Below are 19598 nucleotides of genomic sequence, written 5' to 3'. Positions count from 1 at the left end.
AAGTGAGCAGAATACAGATAACTTTTTAGCTGTCAATCTCATAGAAAACAAAAAAGAAAGAATCCTTCACTGCCTCGTGAACTCACATCTTCTTCGTCGTTCACTGTCCCTTATTGCAATAGGCATGGAGCAATAGAGTTATAAAATCTATCTATTTCTGTATTTGCCCGTTTCAAGCGTAGCTTGCTGAAACTCGCACCTTTCGGTGGCGTCCTTGTACGCACAAAAGTATCATCATCGGCATTGGCTCGAGTAGAGTGACCGAGAATTCTAGGTCACTCTAGCTCAAGGAGGATACATAGAATACATACACAGAACTTTCGATCGCTTCTTTTACATCCTAAACTCCAGGAACCCGCTGGCAAGGTCCTACAAAGCGCCCCTATGGAAGCAGAACGGAAGCATGCTGGACGCCGTTTTTTTTTTTTTTTTTCTGGGACTGTAGCGTACATAAACGGGCTGAGAGATCCAGCATGACGTGCAGTGACAGAGGGACTGAAGAAAACTGGATTTGTTGGCTTTTTGATATGCATGGCAAGCACTGAAAGAATGTTCGACGAGCTTCATGTCGGCCAGGGTCAGCTGAAGTACTTGTTGACACACAAACTCAGTCGACTGGACTGGACAAACTTTATTTGGGTCCTGCAGGACGCGCTTAGGGCGTAGCGGGCGTCTCCCACGTAGGGACCTCAGTCGAGATCATGCTGAAAACTTTTTGGGGTCAATACGCTGGACGAGGCGGATAGCAACAACAATCCAACAGCTGCGCAGTTCATGGCTGCATACAAGAGTCTGTTGGTTCAGACGGAAGTTACGTCTTCCAGTTCTGGAAACTCCTCCCAAGACATTGTCTCCATATTGAATGCAACCGCTAGTGCAGCCATGGTAGATGCAAGAAGCACGCTCACTGACATGCTCAGGGCATCAGTTCTACAGCCCGATGACCACAACTACACATATCGTATTGACTGGCCCGAAAGCCTCTCTGCTTTTGTCGGTTCTGTGGTGCCATACATTGCAGGCTTCATTGTTCTGAAGGTTTGTGTAACAACTACCTGTGAACAGTGCATCGCAGCCATGGACTCAGATGAGCTGGCGCCTTTAATTAAACGGAAGAACCGAGGTGGACTTATTTCCCCATCGCAGGACGTCATTGGCGTCTGTGAAGAAGTTGAAAAGGGACTGCGGCGGCTACAGGCTGAATGTGATGCCATCTTAATCGTGAAGTCAAGAGCAAAACAGCTTATCTTGGAAGTTCTGGGAGCTACTGCTGAGAAAAAGTGGTTCCATAAACTGGAGCAGCACCTCCTCGACTTTGATCCACTTGATAATCACACGTACAATTTGGGCAAGCAAATCGTTGAAGAATATGTAAAAGTTAAAATACACCACATGACGCAGGAACGAAACCGTGAACTGATCAAGAATAAGGTGCAACCACTTCTCTCAAGGGCGATCATCTTCCATCACCACTAGGACACCTGTCATTTTTTTTTTACCGTGCATCTGATTTAAGCGTCGCTACTTAATGCCTGTGCTGCTGAATTTACTTCTATACATGCCACTTGGCTGCTTACAAGTCGCAATAAACATTTGTAACCACAACTACTTGTTTTCATTGCTTTATAAACACGAGTAACTTCATCCGCAGCGCGAAGACGCACGAGTGCGGCAGCGTACGGCTCCCTTTTTCCACTGGCAAGATGGCCGCCGCGAGCTCGGCTCGGCTTCAATCTCTCCCATAGGGGCGCATAGGCGGCTTCCACTCCAGCAAGTTTTATGTATCCTCCTTGCTCTAGTTCGAGCGTCGTCGTCTTCTTCCGCAGCCGGCACATTGTTGGCGCACCTCGGGTTGCGCTCGTGATCGTGCTCGGCAAGCGCTACGACCTGCTGGTGTCGCGGCGCGTGGATACCGTAATCATGTGGCTATTTTCATATTTTCTTTATAACGTGGAAACAAATAATCACGTGAGAAATAGCACACTGAAAACAACTGAATCGGGTGTTTTAAAACACAATTATTACCTGTGTTTAAAAACATCAGTAGCCCCTCCCCTGTCGAGGAAATGGTGGTAACCGAAGCTTGTATGCTTCTTCGGTGTTCCTCTGAACGAATTGCACTGACGAGTACCACAACCGGTCACACGCACCGCAGCTGGCTCCGAAGTTCCGGTTGAGAAAATCGCGTTGAAACCTGGCCGTCGCACCGGGGAAGTTGGCGCTAGTGTTGCCGAGGCGTGCACCACCGTTGTCGGTTTCCAGGAGGGCATGACGACGCTGACGTTTGGCCTCAACATCGCGCTCCCTGAACTCGCAGTCCGCGACTCTTCGCTGACGTTTTGCCTGAACTTCGGAAGCCCTCACGCTAGAATCGGCACGTCGACGACGAGCCTTGTCCCAAGCGCGTTCATTCTGGATCGATTTCCATGAAATTGCTTCAAGATTACATCTGTCCGTTACGTAGAGACAATGAATGGCTCATACCCCCGTAAATATGCAGCCTCCCAATTGCGACGCCAGAAGAGAAGTGAAATTCTACGCTGGAATGATTAGCGACAACGCAGCCAGCTGTGGAAGCAGACGACGACGCTCGAGCCAATGCTGATGATGATAATTTTTGCGTCCATGGACGCCAACGAAATCGGTGAGTTATAAGAAGCTTCGCTTGAAAAAAAAAATTGCTGCGTGACTGCCCGCTCGGGGCAATTTGCGTGTATTCGCGGCCTTCTTTTACTCTCGGACAAGCACTTTTATATGTAGCGCGTATTGAGCAACAGAAAGCTGTATCGGGAGTTTTAACGCGACAGCGTTAAGGGCCCCGTGTCGCAGAAAATCCGGCGTCGGCGTCGGTGTCGGCGTAAGCATCGGCGTCCGGGGCATCCGTGGCGGAGAAATTCATCCCGAACCACCCCGACCACACAGGCCCTCCGCATGGTACAAGACGTTAGTGAAAAAGAAAAAAAAAAGAACTTCTTAAAGTAAAATCCATCCGAAAAATCGTACAGTACGACTTAACTATCACCTGCAGACATGAATGGCGTCGAACTGTAATTTGAATATACGAGAAAAAAGCCTATTAAGCAGCCAGAGATCTTTGAATGCTATCGCGCTCAACCCTTAAAGGCGAAGTTCTTAAGCGCCCTCCAATTCTGGTGGTGCGCGGCGCAAGCAAGCAACCCTCACGCAAAATTTTTCATGTTGCTCTAAAATTTTCTCATTGACACTTTTCATCTAATTATAATATTTGAGAAGCTGATTACTTATTTAAGATTATCTAATTAGGTGGAATGCGAAAAAGAATCTCAGTATCTCCAAGCGACGGTAAACGACATTACCTTGGTTCGTTACAGCTACGTGGCATTTGCATATTTTTAAAGTTTGGCCCAAGTTACGTGAAACACCCTGTATGATTTCGAGGTATAGCGTTGAAGTGTACAGCCACTATGGGCTGCTAACACAGCAGCTTTCGGAATGTCCTGACGAATGCGTTGGTTTACAGCTAAACTTTTAAGCGTCAGTACGGCCGCGCAGACACGTTCAGCGTGTCACTCCTTTTAACACTTGTTTTGCAAGTTAAACCTATAAAACCTATGCACAAACCAAACTAACGCTAGCTGCGTGTCAACGCTACACTCCCAAAGAAAAAAATCACCAAACTTTTCTCAATTACGTTTTAATTACACACATTATTGCATTTAGTTTACAACTGCGTCTTGCTACTAGGTTGGATTTGCAGCGCAGTGAAGTCGCTTCACGCCGAATGAACCTAAAGTTCCTGGTGTTGCGAATGAGTTCATCACGGCCACGGAAAACGCCGGTGTCGCAATCGCAGCCAGGTTTGATGGCAGATGTGTGCCCGCCGGCGACTTCGGGTTAGGCCGTGGGCGAGGAGCCCGAGTGGCGGTGTCGGCGTCTTCCTAAACCAGCCTGGTTCGCAGCTGTCTGGCATAACGGATCGCGTGGCTCCACCGCAGCGGTTACCGATGCCTTCGGTTGAGTCGCAGGTGGTGTAGCGGCAACAGACTCGGGTTGGAGCAGGGCCAGCGATACTGCGGACTCTGGCTGGAACAACGAAAAGTCGGGCGAAGGTGAAAATGGACTCAGCATGGTAGAAGTGGACGGTCCGAAGCAGCAACAGGACTCGAACAGTGGCTGGTAGGACGATCGTGCAGATGGAGATGCAGAGGCTCCGGCGGCTACGGCTGCATCGAGAACAGCTCGAGTGACGGCCATGGACCTTGTTCCAAACCAAACCAGGAAGGGCACTCGAGTCGGCATCGTCCTCTCCGGGGGCGAACGAAGCTGTATGAGGCGTCGCGCAGAAAAGGACGGAGCACAACGTTCCATGGTCAACGTCATCTCGATGAAGATGATGATAATGATGTTAAAGACAGTGGCACCTACCCACTCGGGGGAACTGGCTAAGAACAGGGCGGACTTAAGAAATGTCTCAGCGGTAATAATTTAGAGTTCTAGATTCAATAGATAATCTAGAGTTCTGGACTTAAAATTTTCGGTTATGGTTAATAGGCGAAAGAGAGTACAATACAGATATCTTTTTTTTAACTGTCAATCTGATAGAACACATAAAAGAAAGAAAGAAGTCTTTCACGGCCTCGTGAACGCGCATCTTCTTCGTCGTTTACTCTACCTTGTCGCAATATGCATGGAGTAATAAGAGTTGTCAAATCTCTCTATTTCTGTATTTTCCTTTTTTCATCTTTTTTAACCTGCGGAACACGGTGAAAATGTGACATTGGTTTCAAACCATTTGGCGGGAGGGGTCAGATTATAACGCCCTGCGGCAGCTAAGAAAAGGCGAGTGATCTTGCCTGGCGGCGAAGATGTTTTACTTAATAAAAAAAATAGAGATCGGCTTTAGGCTGTATCAAGGACGCAGCCACAGCGGGGTACGTGAAATCTATTGTGCCTGGTCACAGAGGGTGTGGGGGCGCTACGCTACAGAAATGACGCAACCGAATACACAAGTTACATTTAGACACTTGGACGAAAGTTTACTTGCCTAACTTATGTTAGGGCTAGCGGGGGTATTAGGGTCTAATTTTGCAATCATGTTCGTTCCCTATTCGCAGTAAGCCCGTTTGTTTTGCTGAGAGTCTTAGGGCAATAGAGGTAAAGAAATGACCCCTCTCCCTCCCCCCCCCCCTTTTTTGGTGGCGGCCGAGACTAACCCTCGTATTCAGCAATGCATGTTAACTTTAAGCCCACGCTTGACTTGATTAAAATGACGCCTGTCGTCAGCGCCCCAAAGGAAACGCAATCAGTGTCTTGGGCACGTTCACGCCAGGCGTCCTTTATATCGAGTGAATCATGCGCTTAAAGTTAAGATGCATTTCTGAATACGGGGACCTGTCCCTGTGCCACTTGAGCCCGGGCCGCCGCACTCGTAGATGATTGGGACTCCTGCGCTTAAGTTAAATCTCTTGCGCTTGCGCTTCCTATAAGGATTGTCACGTGACGGTGTGGTCAAGGGGGTTGGATACCCCTCTGCCTTGCTGCCCGAGACTCCTCACGCCATTTCAGGTCCCACTGTGTCGAACGCGGGGGCACCATAGCCGAGCAAGCGTGAAATTTCTGCAACAAATTGCGCACTTGTAGGCCTTATAACTCCTCATGAGCACCAGTTTGAGTTCGACGTATTCTACCTACTGCGGCTGAGCGAGCTGTCTCAAAGGTGACCAATCCTGCTCGAATCGACAAACGCCTACTGCCGACTTATGCCTCTGTAAACGCTGAGCGAGAGGCTAAATTTAGCTCTAAGTGCGTCATGCCTGGCACGACAACGGTGCCATCTGTGCACGCTACACATGCATGATTGAGTGATGCCTGCTTTCCTCTACACAACGGTACCAAAGTAAAGACCGTGGGTAGCACGATATCATCGATAATGATACGACATGCTTTCGTTACAGGCGGGTCTAGCAAGCGAAGCCCTCTGATCCATTTTAAAATCCGTTTCACGTAAAATTACTGCCTTTAAGTTCAAACAACACAATCTTAGCATTCGTTTCCTGCCCCAGCTTCAAAATGGAGCTCAGCAACATCGATTACCGAACATCACGCGATGAGTCTTGTGGAAACGCTCCAGGCCTCCCAGACAGCATGATTGGATGATTGGATGGAACATTACATACAACAAATCGCCAATAGACCGGGCGACAGATCCTAGGACAATAATCCCAGCAGCGAATGATGGCTTTCTGTTAACTGTTTCTTCGAGCACATCAAGAAAAATGGCCTAAAAATATGTTTTCTTTTCAACAATGACTTCACTGAAGGCAAACCTAAATTGCTAGGTCTTTATTTTTAGTTATTTTCACCACTCTTTTCCCCTAGCACCTTTGTCATCGTGGGATAAATATGATTAGTCACCTTTTTTTTCTTTTTCTCGAAAATTGATTTTTATTTGACTAAATGTACCGGCATAAGTATCGTATAGGGTATGTACAAGGCAGTGCCGTCAAAATTGCGGCATATGACCTACACCCTTTGCTTAGCAAAGCTATATTGGTGTCGTAGCTATTCGTGCGCTGGATCACGTATCTTCATTTCTGTGATGCGATCAGTTGTTGCTGGCATGCTCACTAGCGATAACGTTAATTTGGCTTTCATGTCAGCAAATTAAAAAATCCGAGGACGCCTATATAAGCCCTTCTTATGAGTGGTGAGTGCGAAATCATTAATGTCCTATTGAACGGCGCTGAGCGGTCCTTTGAGTTTTGTGCTGCGAGTAATGTACCCCAGTGGTACGTGCTGCTCGAGCCAGTAAACAGAAGCAGGAGCCTGCGGTGCCAACGCCGCATGCCACCGACACGGCGATGCCCATCGGGCGACTCGTCGCGGCAATACCCTCTCCCCTCACGCAACACCTGGCATGTGTGCCCTTTCTCCCGCTCTGCTCCGTCGAGGAGCGCTCGTGCCGAGAGCGAGGGTGACGTGGCGTCGCGGCGATGCCCTCTCCCCACGTGGCGTCGCGGCGATGCCCTCTCCCCTCACGCAACACCTGGCATGTGTGCCCTTTCTCCCGCTCTGCTCCGTCGAGGAGCGCTCGTGCCGAGAGCGAGGGTGACGTGGCGTCGCGGCGATGCCCTCTCCCCTCAAGCAACACCTGGCATGTGTGCCCTTTCTCCCGCTCTGCTCCGTCGAGGAGCGCTCGTGCCGAGAGCGAGGGTGACGTGGCGTCGCGACGATGCCCTCTCCCCTCAAGCAACACCTGGCAGCAGCATGTGTGCCCTTTCTCCCGCTCTGCTCCGTCGAGGAGCGCTCGTGCCGAGAGCGAGGGTGACGTGGCGTCGCGACGATGCCCTCTCCCCTCAAGCAACACCTGGCAGCAGCATGTGTGCCCTTTCTCCCGCTCTGCTCCGTCGAGGAGCGCTCGTGCCGAGAGTGAGTGTGACGTGGCGTCGCGACGATGCCCTCTCCCCTCAAGCAACACCTGGCAGCAGCATGTGTGCCCTTTCTCCCGCTCTGCTCCGTCGAGGAGCGCTCGTGCCGAGAGCGAGGGTGACGTGGCATCGCGACGATGCCCTCTCCCCTCAAGCAACACCTGGCAGCAGCATGTGTGCCCTTTCTCCCGCTCTGCTCCATCGAGGAGCGCTCGTGCCGAGAGCGAGGGTGACGTGGCATCGTCGCGACGATGCCCTCTCCCCTCAAGCAACACCGGGCGCGCTAACGTGGCAGCAGGTGTTCCTTACGCTCGCTCTGCTCCGTCGAGGCGCAGCTCGTGACGTGGCGTCACAACCAATGGCAATGCGAGGCTAGGTGCCGTTTCATTGCTATAGATGACAGATGCCGGATTTTTTGCTCAATGGGCAATTTCACGCTGTCGCATAAAAAAAATGCGGCGCCATTTTCTTCTTACGACACGTCCCAGACATGTCTTTAAAAAGGCACATACACGGCGTGTGCAAATTGCGCTCTACCTTTTGAGGAATCTCGATGTGCTTCTTCCAAACGATATGTTTACAATTCTTAGTCTTCGCGCTCATGGTATCCCTACCCTCCCCCCATAAAGAAATTTAGACCAACGGTATCACAGATGGTCCGTATCTTCCATGCAGTCGTGGGATCACCGGATGAGGTCGGGACGGAAGCGCTCAATCAACGCTTCGGCTGCGTCCACGGCAAGGCCGGTTTAGCGTCTGATGCCTCTGCCGCAGCGCGAGGTGCCAACCGGTGCTCCCCTGCAGCGCACAGCAGGACGGGATGCCCGTTGTTTAGCCGACGTGCATCAATACGTGTAGACTACGGTGCACCGACCGAGGCAGCTATACGGTGCGCTGAGAGCTCCGGCCAGCTGGACGAGCATTCTCGCTTATACCCTTCACCATCCTGGCCTCCCATATATGATTTCGAGGTATAGCGTTGAAGTGTACAGCCACTATGGGCTGTTAACACAGCTGCTTGCGGAATGTCCTGACGAATGCGTTGGTTTACAGTTAAACTTGTAAGCGTCAACACTTACAAGTTTAACGGTTGCGCATACACTTTCAGGCTGTCACTCATTTTAACAATTATTTTGCAAGCTAAACCAATAAAACCTATGCACAAACCAAACTAACGCCAGCTGCGTGTGAACGCTGCACTCCCAAAGAAAAAAATCAAAACTTTTCTCAATTACGTTTTAATTACACACATTATTGCTTATAGTTTATAACTGCGTCTTGCTACTAGGCTGAATTTGCAGCGCAGTGAAGTCGCTTCACACCAAATTAACCTAAAGTTATTCGTATTGCGATTGAGTTCATCACGGCCACGGAAAACTCCGGTGTCGCCATCCCAGCCAGGTTTGATGGCAGATGTGTGACGGTCGGAGACTTCGGGCTAGGCCGTGGGCGAGGAGCCCGAGTAGCGGTGTTGGCATCTTCCAAAACCAGCCTGGTGCGCAGCTCTCTGGCATAAATGATCGCGTAGCTCCACCACAGGGGTTACCGATGCCTTTGGTTGAGTCGCAGGTGGTGTAGCGGCAACAGACTCGGGTTGGAGCAGGGCCAGCGATACTGCGGACTCTGGCTGGAACAACGAAAAGTGGGGCGAGGGTGAAAATGGACTCAGCATGGCAGCAGTGGACGGTCCGAAGCAGCACCAGGACTCGGAATGTGGCCGGTAGGACGATGGTGCAGATGGAGATGCAGAGGCTCTGGCAGCTACGGCTGCATCGAGAACAGCTCGAGTGGTGGCCATGGACCTTGTTCCAAACCCAACCAGGAAGGGCATACGAGTCGGCATCGTCCTCTCCGGAGGCGAACGAGGTTGTGTAAGGCCTCTCGCAGAAAAGGACGGATCACGACGTTCCATGGCAAACGTCATCTCGATGAAGATGATGATAATGATGTTAAAGACAGTGCCACCTACCCACTCGGGGGAACTGGCTAAGAACATGGCGGACTTAAGAAATGTCTCAGCGGTAATAACTTAGAGTTCTAGATTCAATAGATAATCTAGAGTTCTAGACTTAAAATTTTTGGTTATGATAAAGAGGCGAAAGAGAGTAGAATACATATATTTTTTTAACTGTCAATCTGATAGAAAACAAAAAAGAAAGAAAGAAGTCTTTCACGGCCTCGTGAACGTGTATCTTCTTCGTCGTTTACTCTCCCTTGTCGCAATGTGCTTGGAGCAATAGAGTTGTCAAATCTCTCTATTTCTGTATTTTTCTTTTTCACCTTTTTTGGCATGCTGAACGCGAAGCGGATGTGAAATTTGTTTAGGCGAAATGCAAAAACAACCGTGTCCCGTGCATTGGGGGCACGTTAAAGATCCCCAGGTGGTCGAAAATTTCGGAGTCCACCACTAGGGCGTGCCTCACAATCAAATCGGGGTTTTGGTACGTCAAATCTCAGAAAAAAATTATTTCAAAGCATTTTGTTTGACGGGCCTGATCATAACGCCCTGCGGCGCGGATAAGAAGGCGCGTGAATACGTCTAGTGGCGAAGGTGTTTTACTATGTAACAAAAAATAAAAAAAAAGATCGGGTTTAGGTGAAATGTATTGTTCCTGGTCGCAGAGGGTGTGTGAGCACTAGAGTACAAAAAATGATTAAACCGAATACACACGTTACATTTGTTCACTTATTAGAAAGTTTACTTGCCTAACTTATGTTACAGCTAATGGGGGTCTTATGGTCTAATTTTGCAACCGTGCTCGTTCGCGATTCACAGTAAGCCCGTTTGTTTTGCTGAGAGTGTTTGGGCAATAGGGTAAAGAAATGACCCCTCCCCCCCCCCTCCCCCCGTTCTGGTGGCGGTATAAATTGATGGTATAAATTGCAGGCTGAATGAGGCTAATCATTAGCGTGAAACATTTCTGATGCCAAATTAGGATAACATAAGAAGCCAGTAGATAGTCCAAGTGAGAAATCCATCTATACTTCCCTTTATTCTTATGTGGAACGGAGCGCCATGTATGTATACTGGCGGCGCGCGCATAGACGCTCTCCAGCACTGCAGGATTTCCCTGCTGCAATGACAGTATATATGAATCTCTAGAGTACATAAGGCGCCTACCCCGCCTATAGAAGTAGCAGAGATGCGCCATTCTGTTCATTCTTTTCGCGTCTTTATCCTCCGTCGATATCTATATATACGTCCACAAACTGCAAAAGCGCGAAAGCTTCCGCGGATTGCAAGGGTGCAACGTCACGAAACCCGCGCACACAACAGACCTCGGGGCATCTCAGCGCCCACCGAAAGCTACATATCGACTCACGCGCGCCAGGGGTCAACAACGCTATCCGAGCCGCCGCCGACCTCCAATTGTGCAGCCCGCGCGAGTATATATACACGTCGCGTGCGGCCATCTCGCCGTGGCGCACCCCAAGCAGCGTACGCGCACGCCGGGCAAGCGTCACGCAGCGCGAGCGGCATAATAAGAGAGCTATATAACAGCGGCGTCAGCGCTGCAGATAGGGAAAGATGGAAGAGGGCGAGCTGGAAGCGCGCAACCGTCCGAGCTCGTCAATGCACTGCCAAGGTGGCGCTTAAGGACCCCCTGTCAGCGTCTGACAATGCGCGGTCGCACGGCAATCAGATGAAGACCGCTACGCGGGACGGCACGGACAAAGCACGCGCCAAGTAGGGCCACCCGCGCGGCTTTTTTGGCTACCTTCCTTGCGTCGCGCAGCGGCAATGGGTGGCCGACAATGGTTCTCCCAAAGGTCCTTTTGGTGCCAGTGGCGGTCTGGTGCAGCAGCGGAAGCTTCCTGGAGGACGCACCCCTTTTTCCTGGCTGGGGCACAAATCGGTATTGGTCGTCTAAATGGTTTCGCCATGAAAGAAAAAAAAACATGTTTTCGATATACGTAGATATGTATAGTATAGGTTAGTATGGAAGACTAGGAACGTATAGGTACGTGGGGGAAGCATCGACGTGCCGGATTTCGTAACGTCTTGTTATCCGTAAACGGCAGCTTCAAATACGAACTGTAGTGACACTGACGGTGGAAAGAAAAATAATTTCATGAACGGCAGGCAAGCGTGAAAAAAAAATTAATTGTTACATATGTTTGCCTGGAGTTGGAATTTAAGCAAGGGACTGCGTGGATTCCTTCGGGAATTGGTGAACGCATCCTTTGTAAATAGACTTAATTATTGTGGAAATAATTTATCAACGGCACAAGACACCATTTTTGCACTAAAAAACGCGAACTTCCTGTGTCTGCCCGTATTTGGAACGATGACGCAAGAGTCCATGCGAGAGTCTATCGAAAAAAAAAAAAAGAAAGAAAACCCATTAGCACTGGTTCTATGTTTCAGCCTAAGCGCATACTGAGTCAGTACGAAAGCGCCTTGGTTGCACAACAAGAACTGCAGCTGGCTGCCTTCCGTGCAGATGCTTTCGGTAACGGGAGATTTGGCTCGACCAGTAGTTCGTGCACCGGCGATTGCTGTATTACTCCTAGAGTTCTAAATTAAAGCAAGTGGTGGGTTAACAACATCTTAATGCGGGTGAGTTGGTTCACCTTCAAATGTTTGAACTGAAGCAGCGGAAATTTCTCAAGGCAGTATTCTTGGACCACTGCTGTTTAACCTATACGTGAATGATATTGTAAAAATTAGCAGCAAACCAAATTACGTCATATATGCAGATGACATGACTCTCTTGTTTTCTGATTCAAAACTCGAAAATCTTCAGTCAGATGTAAATAAAGGCCTCGAAGACTTAACCACATGGAGTGAACCTAATTCATTGCAAATAAATGTCACTAAAACAAAAGCAATGCTATTATCACCAAAACAATGTCGTACGGTAATGACGCATAATCTCATTCTTGGTCACTCAACTATTGAGGTTGTAGATTCTATAAAATCATTAGGAGTATATTTCCACAAACACATGTTCTGGGACCGACATATCAATCATATGTAGTCAAGAAGCTCTTGAAATCAGTTGGTGTCGTGGCAAAACTGCATTCGTTACTCCCGCCAAATATTAAAATGAAAATTTGTAACGCATTGTTTATGTCCAACTTGAACTACTGTTTCTTGGTCTGGGGCACAACCACATCATCTAATCTGAATCAATCGCACGTACTTCAAAAAAAGGCCATTCGGCAAATAGCTGGTGTACCTTATAATGCGCACACAAAGGAGCTTTTCGTTCGGTTCAATCTAATTTCAATTCCTAATTTTTACTCGTACATTCTATCTATTAGGTATAAACAAAGTTTACAGAATAATAAACAGATGTTACTTTTTCTGGCAGAATTAAAAACCAGGACACCAGTGCATGCCACGCGTAATACTGATTGCTGGGAAGTGCCTTTTTGCAGAAATAAATATGGTGAGCAGAGCGTTCGACATACGCTTCCAGTTTTGCTAAACTTGTTTTATCAACAAGATATTGACATTACTAACCTAAGAAAGTCTGATTTACACAGTTGGTTTGCGTTGGTAAAATGAGAACACTTCATCAGGACTTTATGTTACATTGACTGCTATGGAATGTATTTTTTATGCGTTCTGTTTGTTTCATTGTAAAGTTCTATGTTTGCTTTTATGATACTCATAGTAATGTTGTATGACTGTTGTATGCATCTGTTCTTTATATTTCACACATTGTGTGCATTGCGTACGCTACATAGATATGTCTGTCTTTATGTGTATGTATTATACATATATACGTGTGTTTCTTTATGCTTTTATTTTTTTCCCTCGTTTGCTACTTTTGTAGCTTTTAAAGTATGCACAGTACAAATAGGGTACATCTGCGAATAATAAATTCATTTTTGTTTTGCATTTTTTTGAACGTCTATACTGTCTGAGTCTGTAATCTGTCTGCTTGCTGTATGCCTTGTACAAGGGGGCCCGAATCTCTGTCAAGTGGAAAAATTTCCACTTTTTGTTCGGGCCTTCCTCCATTCTTGTGGGAATAAATTGAATTGAAAAGGTTGTAGAAAAAAAGAGGTGGTTGACTTCGACAACAGCGGTTGACATCGACGAAAGACAAGGTCTTCCGGGGCGCATTAGCGTATACATGTGGTTGATTGCACAACCTTCGGGATCGGCCCACGTGTTTAGACTGCGCTATTTCCGGCATCGACCCACCTGAGCCATGTGGGTTTACTTTCTACCTTTTTTGCTCTAATTACGCAGTATTACTGCTCCGTACATAGATCTACGTTAACTTGGGGCGTCCTTTCCGTTCCAAGCTACATGTTGACGCCTTTTTTTTTTTTTTCGTTGTCCTACGTCCATACAGAAAGCCTCACATCGCCTAATTTACAAACCCGCCGTGGTTGCTTAGTGGCTATGGTGTTGAGCTGCTAAGCACATGGTCGCGGGATCAAATCCGGGTCACGGCGGCCGCGTTTCGATGGGGACGAAATGCGAAAACACTCGTGTACTTAGATTTGGGTGCACGTTTAAGAACCCCAGGTGGTCCAAATTATTCCGGAATTTCTCATAATCAGATTGTGGTTTGGGCACGTAAAACCCCTTAATCTTTTTTTTTTTTTAATTTACGAGACGAAAGTGGCGAGAAACACAGATTCCATGAACCACAAATCGATCTTAAGTCGCCAAAGAAGGCCCTGTCTTAAAACAAAAATAAAGAAAATAAAGTAAAGAATGCTCTGTATTCTCCTCTGTTCTACAACTACTTCCCCTGCTTCAGTTCAAGCACTTGAACAAGAGCGGGGCTGGTAGAAGAAGCATGCTGTGAAAAGCTAATGAGGATAAGGAGTGCGTGATTCTTTAGTTCCTCACCTGTTTGTTGCCCGGGTATTCTACGTGCCTGTTTTTTTTTTAATGTATTTTATTTGCCGCTCCCATAAGCCGGTGCGGGACCAAGCACGTGTGAGCCGAGTGGCTAACGACCGCCTTTTCACAAGCCTGCAGACGTTGATGCATCACGCCGGAGCTCCGGGCTGCCATCATCGCTGCATACGAGTCCCGATTAACCCGAGTGGAATTCCTCCGGATTCCTTCCGTTCCTCCCGGCGCCGAACAGGAGCGGACGATTGAGCGAGCGAGCGCGCCTGCACAGAGGAGAAGCCGAGCGTCCAGGAGGTGAGCATAGATGCGAGCGTCGGGGAGGAGGAGGAGGACGGCGGCTGTGGCGACAGGAGCGGCGGCGGGAGCCGCCGTTCTTTACCTTGACCTTCGCAGGAATGCAAACATTTAATAGGGAGAGGAGGAGGGAGCCGTCCGTAAGAGAAGGATGAATGGCCGCGCGGTCGGTTGCTCGGTCTGTCGGTCGGTCTACCGGTTGCGGCTCAATGGCTTTCCGCTGTATCACAGCCAAAAAATAACTGGAACGGGGGAGAGAGGGGGTGGAGCAGAGAGGGAGGGTGGGACGCCGAGAAACGGGAGAGGAGAAGCGGCCAGCAGCGCCCGGCTCCTCCGAAACTGGACACACGAGGCAGTGCCGCTGAGCGCGCCGGCTGCCAGTGACGAACGTGTCCCAGCCAGGACAGCAGAGACTCCACAGCCGCACGCCAGCTTCGACACTGCCACCGGGAGCCACGTGTTAATCGAGGCACTCTCGAGATACACCTCGGACTTGGCGCCCTCGATCGAGAGACACTGCTGGGAGCAGCGGCCAGTCTAGCTCGCCCTTCGCCGAATCTTCGCTTGGTTCTCCGTGGACGTGAAATCCGTGTGATCCGACTCTCCCGCCCCTTTCCGATTTCTTCGCGGCGAGGATTTAAGAAGTGGAAGCGGCCACCGGAGACCTGCGACGCGACTGCTATCGCCCTGTACACATCGCGTGATAAGTCGTCAGTGGAGTCGACGTCTTGATCCGAGCCCATCGGTTGGAAGAAAGGAGCGACACAACATCCGTCACCAGCAAAGGAATAAGCCAGAGTGGTGAGTAGACCGGAGAAAATTGTTTTTCGTCTCCGTGTTCGTCTCTGTCGTATGCTGGTTGTTCGCCGTTTTGGATCTATTGCCTTGCCGAGAATTTTCCTGCGTTCGTATAGTACAGTGCTCCTTTCACGGAGGAGTAACGGTCACTACCTCTCCACGTAGTAACTGTTACCACCTGGGAGCCGGAGATGTGCTTTAGCGAGAACTTACACATGCTAACGCTAATGAAAACGATGCGTCATTCGGTTATAAAAATGTTACTAATTTTGCAGAATGCGTTTTGAGTTTGTTAGACAGAGGGTGAGGGAGTGAGGCTTTCTCCTCTAGAGCCTCATTCTGTTTGCCCGAACGGGTCCTTTTTTTTTTTGACGAATCTGTAAGAACGTCGTATCAAGAGTGTTCTCCACTGTAAAAAGTTGACGGGCAACACAAGAAGTGGCTATATGCAGAGTTGTGCTGTAGTGTGAGTACAATCTTTAGAAGTAATTTTGACCCACATTCATTATTTTGTTATCCTAATAAATTATTTCAATTTTTTTTCAACTTGTATATGCATACGTGTAAATAAGTTCTTTAAGCTCTGAGCACGTCTGAAATTTAAAACATATTTCACATGGGTGGATAAATATGCGAACTGCAATTCATATCCTCTTCTGCGGATCGGAGCCAAAGCTATACCATGCGTCTAAGCTAACGTGAGCCGAGCGATTCAAGGAAAAAAAAGATTTAAAAAGCATGATGCAAGGTACAATTATAAGAACTACGCGTGTTCAGTCGTCAGAGGTCTGCACCGTGTTCTTTAAATCTTTTTTTTTTCGTTCAACAGCCTGGCTAACGTTAGCTGGGACAACCTATAGAACTGAATGCATATAAGATTTTTCTAATGCATCCCCGAGGAGTACGACGCGTGCATTTGAATAAATGGGAAAAAATGTTGAGAAACATTCGGTTCCATTTCCAGTACGGCGGGACTTGCTATGGTGGGTATCTACTATTTCGCGAGCTTGGCGATCTTAGAATGTGCGCCAACGTTTCAGCAGGTACTCCATTTACTCGTATACCAGCAGTGCCAAACTCACGATGCGTGGTGTACACTGCTAGCCGCGGGCCGCATTCAGACATTTTCGAAGCATAATGGGTAGGGCCAGTGATGGGTCGGGTGCGCCGAAAGATCACGCGGACCGCATGTTTGAGACTCCTGCTGTGTATCCTAGTTCGCTCCTATAACGTAGTTGTTCGTGGTATAATATCGAGGGCTGGATCGTTCTATCAACGAACTGCCAATAGGTAATGTGTTACTGCGTTGCACCTGCAAGCAAAGTTTCGCATGATTAAATGTACATACTTTCGTTGGTAAATGTAGTGTAGTTGTAATAGTAGATTATACCTTGTCCACTAGCATTCCCTTCAGTGCCCTTGGCTAAAAAAGAAAATAGGGTAAACTTGGTAAAAATGTAGCAGCGGCTTCTGTTGCTACCTTTTTACTACGGTTTTTTTTTCTCTCTCTCTCCTTTAAGCGTTGTATGTGCATTAGGCTCGTAAGTTCTGCCACAGGTATTGATACGCCGGATTCGATTTCTTGTTGCTAAAACCGCGTGCACGCCCATGCGGACATTAAAGGAGAAGAGAAAAAATTCTTAAACTTGTATCCATGCGAAAGTCTAAGCTAATTCAAATCAACTTAACGCCACGGATAGGTAGGGCACCACGCCTGTGCGTGTAACCTATATGTAACGTCGTTTACCGTGGATTGCTCGTCAAGAGGCAAATACAAATGGTGAAGCAGTTCCTCCTTTGAAAACCACAACCGCGAGACAGTTCCTATACGTTCCATCGGCTAAGGTGTTCGTCGAAAGGCTGCGTTTCGCACATCTGTGAAAGCAAATCCAAATTTCTTTCGGTTCAGTGCACAGTTATGTCCAGCGCGAAAGGCTGCTACCGTGATATTTATGTTTGCTTCTCTGGCGAGCCTACATCGGCAACAACATCAGCTACAGTCATCGAAGAACGCATCTCGTAGCCTCCAGCAGTGAAGAATATTTTCCTGATGCATCTTCAGAAAACCTCAAAACATACCTCGCACGTCAGTCGTCAGTGCGCCCACGCACTGACGACTACAAGTCGTAAAAGCAGCGCATGGAGGACAATTGCTAGTTTAGATAGCCTTAGGAGCACAGTGATGAACAGTATATGCGAAGTGGCGGGATGGTGCATTGATAGCGTGGTAAACGAACTGGGCAGAGAAAGGGATAGAGAGGGTAAATTTGTGTGTGTATATTCAGACCTCCACCTGAGTGGCGTGACATATACTATGCGGTAAATGATGTTATAGCTTCGGTGATTACATTAGCAATCTCAGTGTGCAAGTTCGCTAACATACACTCCTGTTATGCCTTCCACCCAAACAGACGGATCACTCCTTCGTCCAGTCGCCAGTCGTTACTGTAATCGTTATTACAGTCGCCAGTGAAAATTTCACGAACAACAGTTGCAGCACGGGAACACGAGTTAAAGTATCGCGAGTCGACGGTGCAGGTATTCTCCAACTGAAAGCGACGCGAGCATGCCTTGAACACAGCAAGTGGCTTCGTATGGTTGGAAATATATCTTCAGATTCATCGGTACAAACACACAGAGAGAGAAACAAAAGAAGTAGTGAGAACTTTTGGTCATCGACCGGTGCTTTTGCTAATTTTGTTGCCATTCACTATTACCACGTAACGATTAGCTGGAGCCTGGCGTCCGCTTTTACGAACTCTTCTTTCGCAGAAACGACTTCGTGAATGCGGGCCGCAGTGCGAAGGACTATCCTACTGCACTGCATATCATATTACTGCTTTTGCTCTCGATTTAGTGCGCCTGAAGAGAAAACGTTGCTTTCGGAAGAATAATGTGCAAGTTTTTTAAGAAACAAAATGGTGCTTGGAAGGCTGTTCGCAGAGTCAAAGATCGCACTCAAGCGGCGGCTTCAGGATCGAGAGGGCCGTTTCGATACCGGGTGATCAACATTTATTTCGTTTATTGTTTGTAACGACGCTTAGCGTTGCCGTGGTAGCGTTCCCCTCCTTTTACGTGTACTCATAAATACTTATAATACTCGTAATACAGACTGTCACTTGCAAAAAAAAAAAAAAAAACAAAGCGGGCTTCTTCCCACGAGGCCTCTTGTTGTGGAGAAGCCAGCTTTACCGCACGCCTTTTCACTAATTAAATAAGTAAAAGCGTGTGTTAATCAGTGTAAGTACGTTCACTCAACTTAGCGGACATAGATCACGGAAGTGCGAGGGCAGTGCTTTCGGCGATTTAGAATTTTTGTCGCGCGAACGTTAACAGAAGCCGAGTTACATAAGGTGGTACACAAACCGCGGCTGCCAATTCGGTTGGGAGGTAAATAAATCTCTTACAGGCGTAACCGCACATTTCCGCAACGCGCAGTGAAGCATAGCGCTTCGCCCAAGTGAAATGCGTGCTCCTCCTATTCCCTTCTCCTATAGTTTTAGTTTTCGTTCGCAGCGCTATCACGTAGTCGACTCCGGGATACGCGGAACTCATCGTCTGTACACGCCTCCCCAAAAGAACGTGAAGCCATTTAGTTCAGTCGCTATCGAGCCGTCAGAACTGGCATATTATCCGCACAAAGGGCGACGCCAGCCGCTGTCAGCGAGGCGTCCCTCTTTCGCGGAAGGTATTGACGTCTATCCTGCGGGAGAAAACGCGTTGAGGCGCGCGTAACGGCCAAACACGGACATAATGCAACGCCTCCTCGTGTATGTATAGAGGCGTCACGCGAGCCCTTTCATCTCGGGTGAGAAACTGCCCGTTTATCTTTCTTTTCTCTTGCTCTGCTTTGTGAATCCAACGCTTGCACGACGTAGCAGGTCCTGTGACGGGTGTAGTTTCGCTCGCAGCTAGCAGCGTGCATGCGGAGAAAACGCCGAAAATAAAGAGAAATAAATTCGCGTTTGCAGTGCACGCACCTCGTGACCTGTGAGCACGAGCCGAAGTCTCAGTACCACTGGAGGCATTTTGATGCCTCTCGCCACCCCGCCATGTGAGCACGCCCGCGTTGTTACCACGCTCGGGCGACGAATTGAGAAAGCGAGCGCGTTTTTTTATAACAAAGCGAGACGCATCTTATGGACGCCCTTGTTGTACGCACGCCCCTTAGGAAAGAAAATACACGCATACACACTATAGATATATACAGCAATCTTGAAGTCGTGCTGAAGGCAAAGATGCGTGAGTCGCACGCTGGATGGCGCATTTAC

At 48.3% G+C, this 19598-nt stretch overlaps 1 protein-coding gene across 1 annotated transcript; it reads left to right on the top strand.

Annotated features, from left to right (window-relative positions):
• Positions 1-753: 753 nt before the first annotated feature.
• Positions 754-1790, top strand: LOC125942083 (uncharacterized). The gene has a single exon (XM_049660035.1). The coding sequence runs from the start codon at positions 775-777 to the stop codon at positions 1474-1476; it is 702 nt and encodes a 233-aa protein (XP_049515992.1). The 5' UTR covers positions 754-774; the 3' UTR covers positions 1477-1790.
• The last annotated feature ends 17808 nt before the right edge of the window (positions 1791-19598 follow it).

The sequence above is a fragment of the Dermacentor silvarum genome, chromosome 1, assembly GCF_013339745.2.
Source record: "Dermacentor silvarum isolate Dsil-2018 chromosome 1, BIME_Dsil_1.4, whole genome shotgun sequence".
NCBI classification, from domain to species: Eukaryota; Metazoa; Arthropoda; class Arachnida; order Ixodida; family Ixodidae; genus Dermacentor; species Dermacentor silvarum.
Note: the sequence above shows the minus strand (reverse complement) of the source record. Positions and strands in the feature narration are given on the sequence as shown.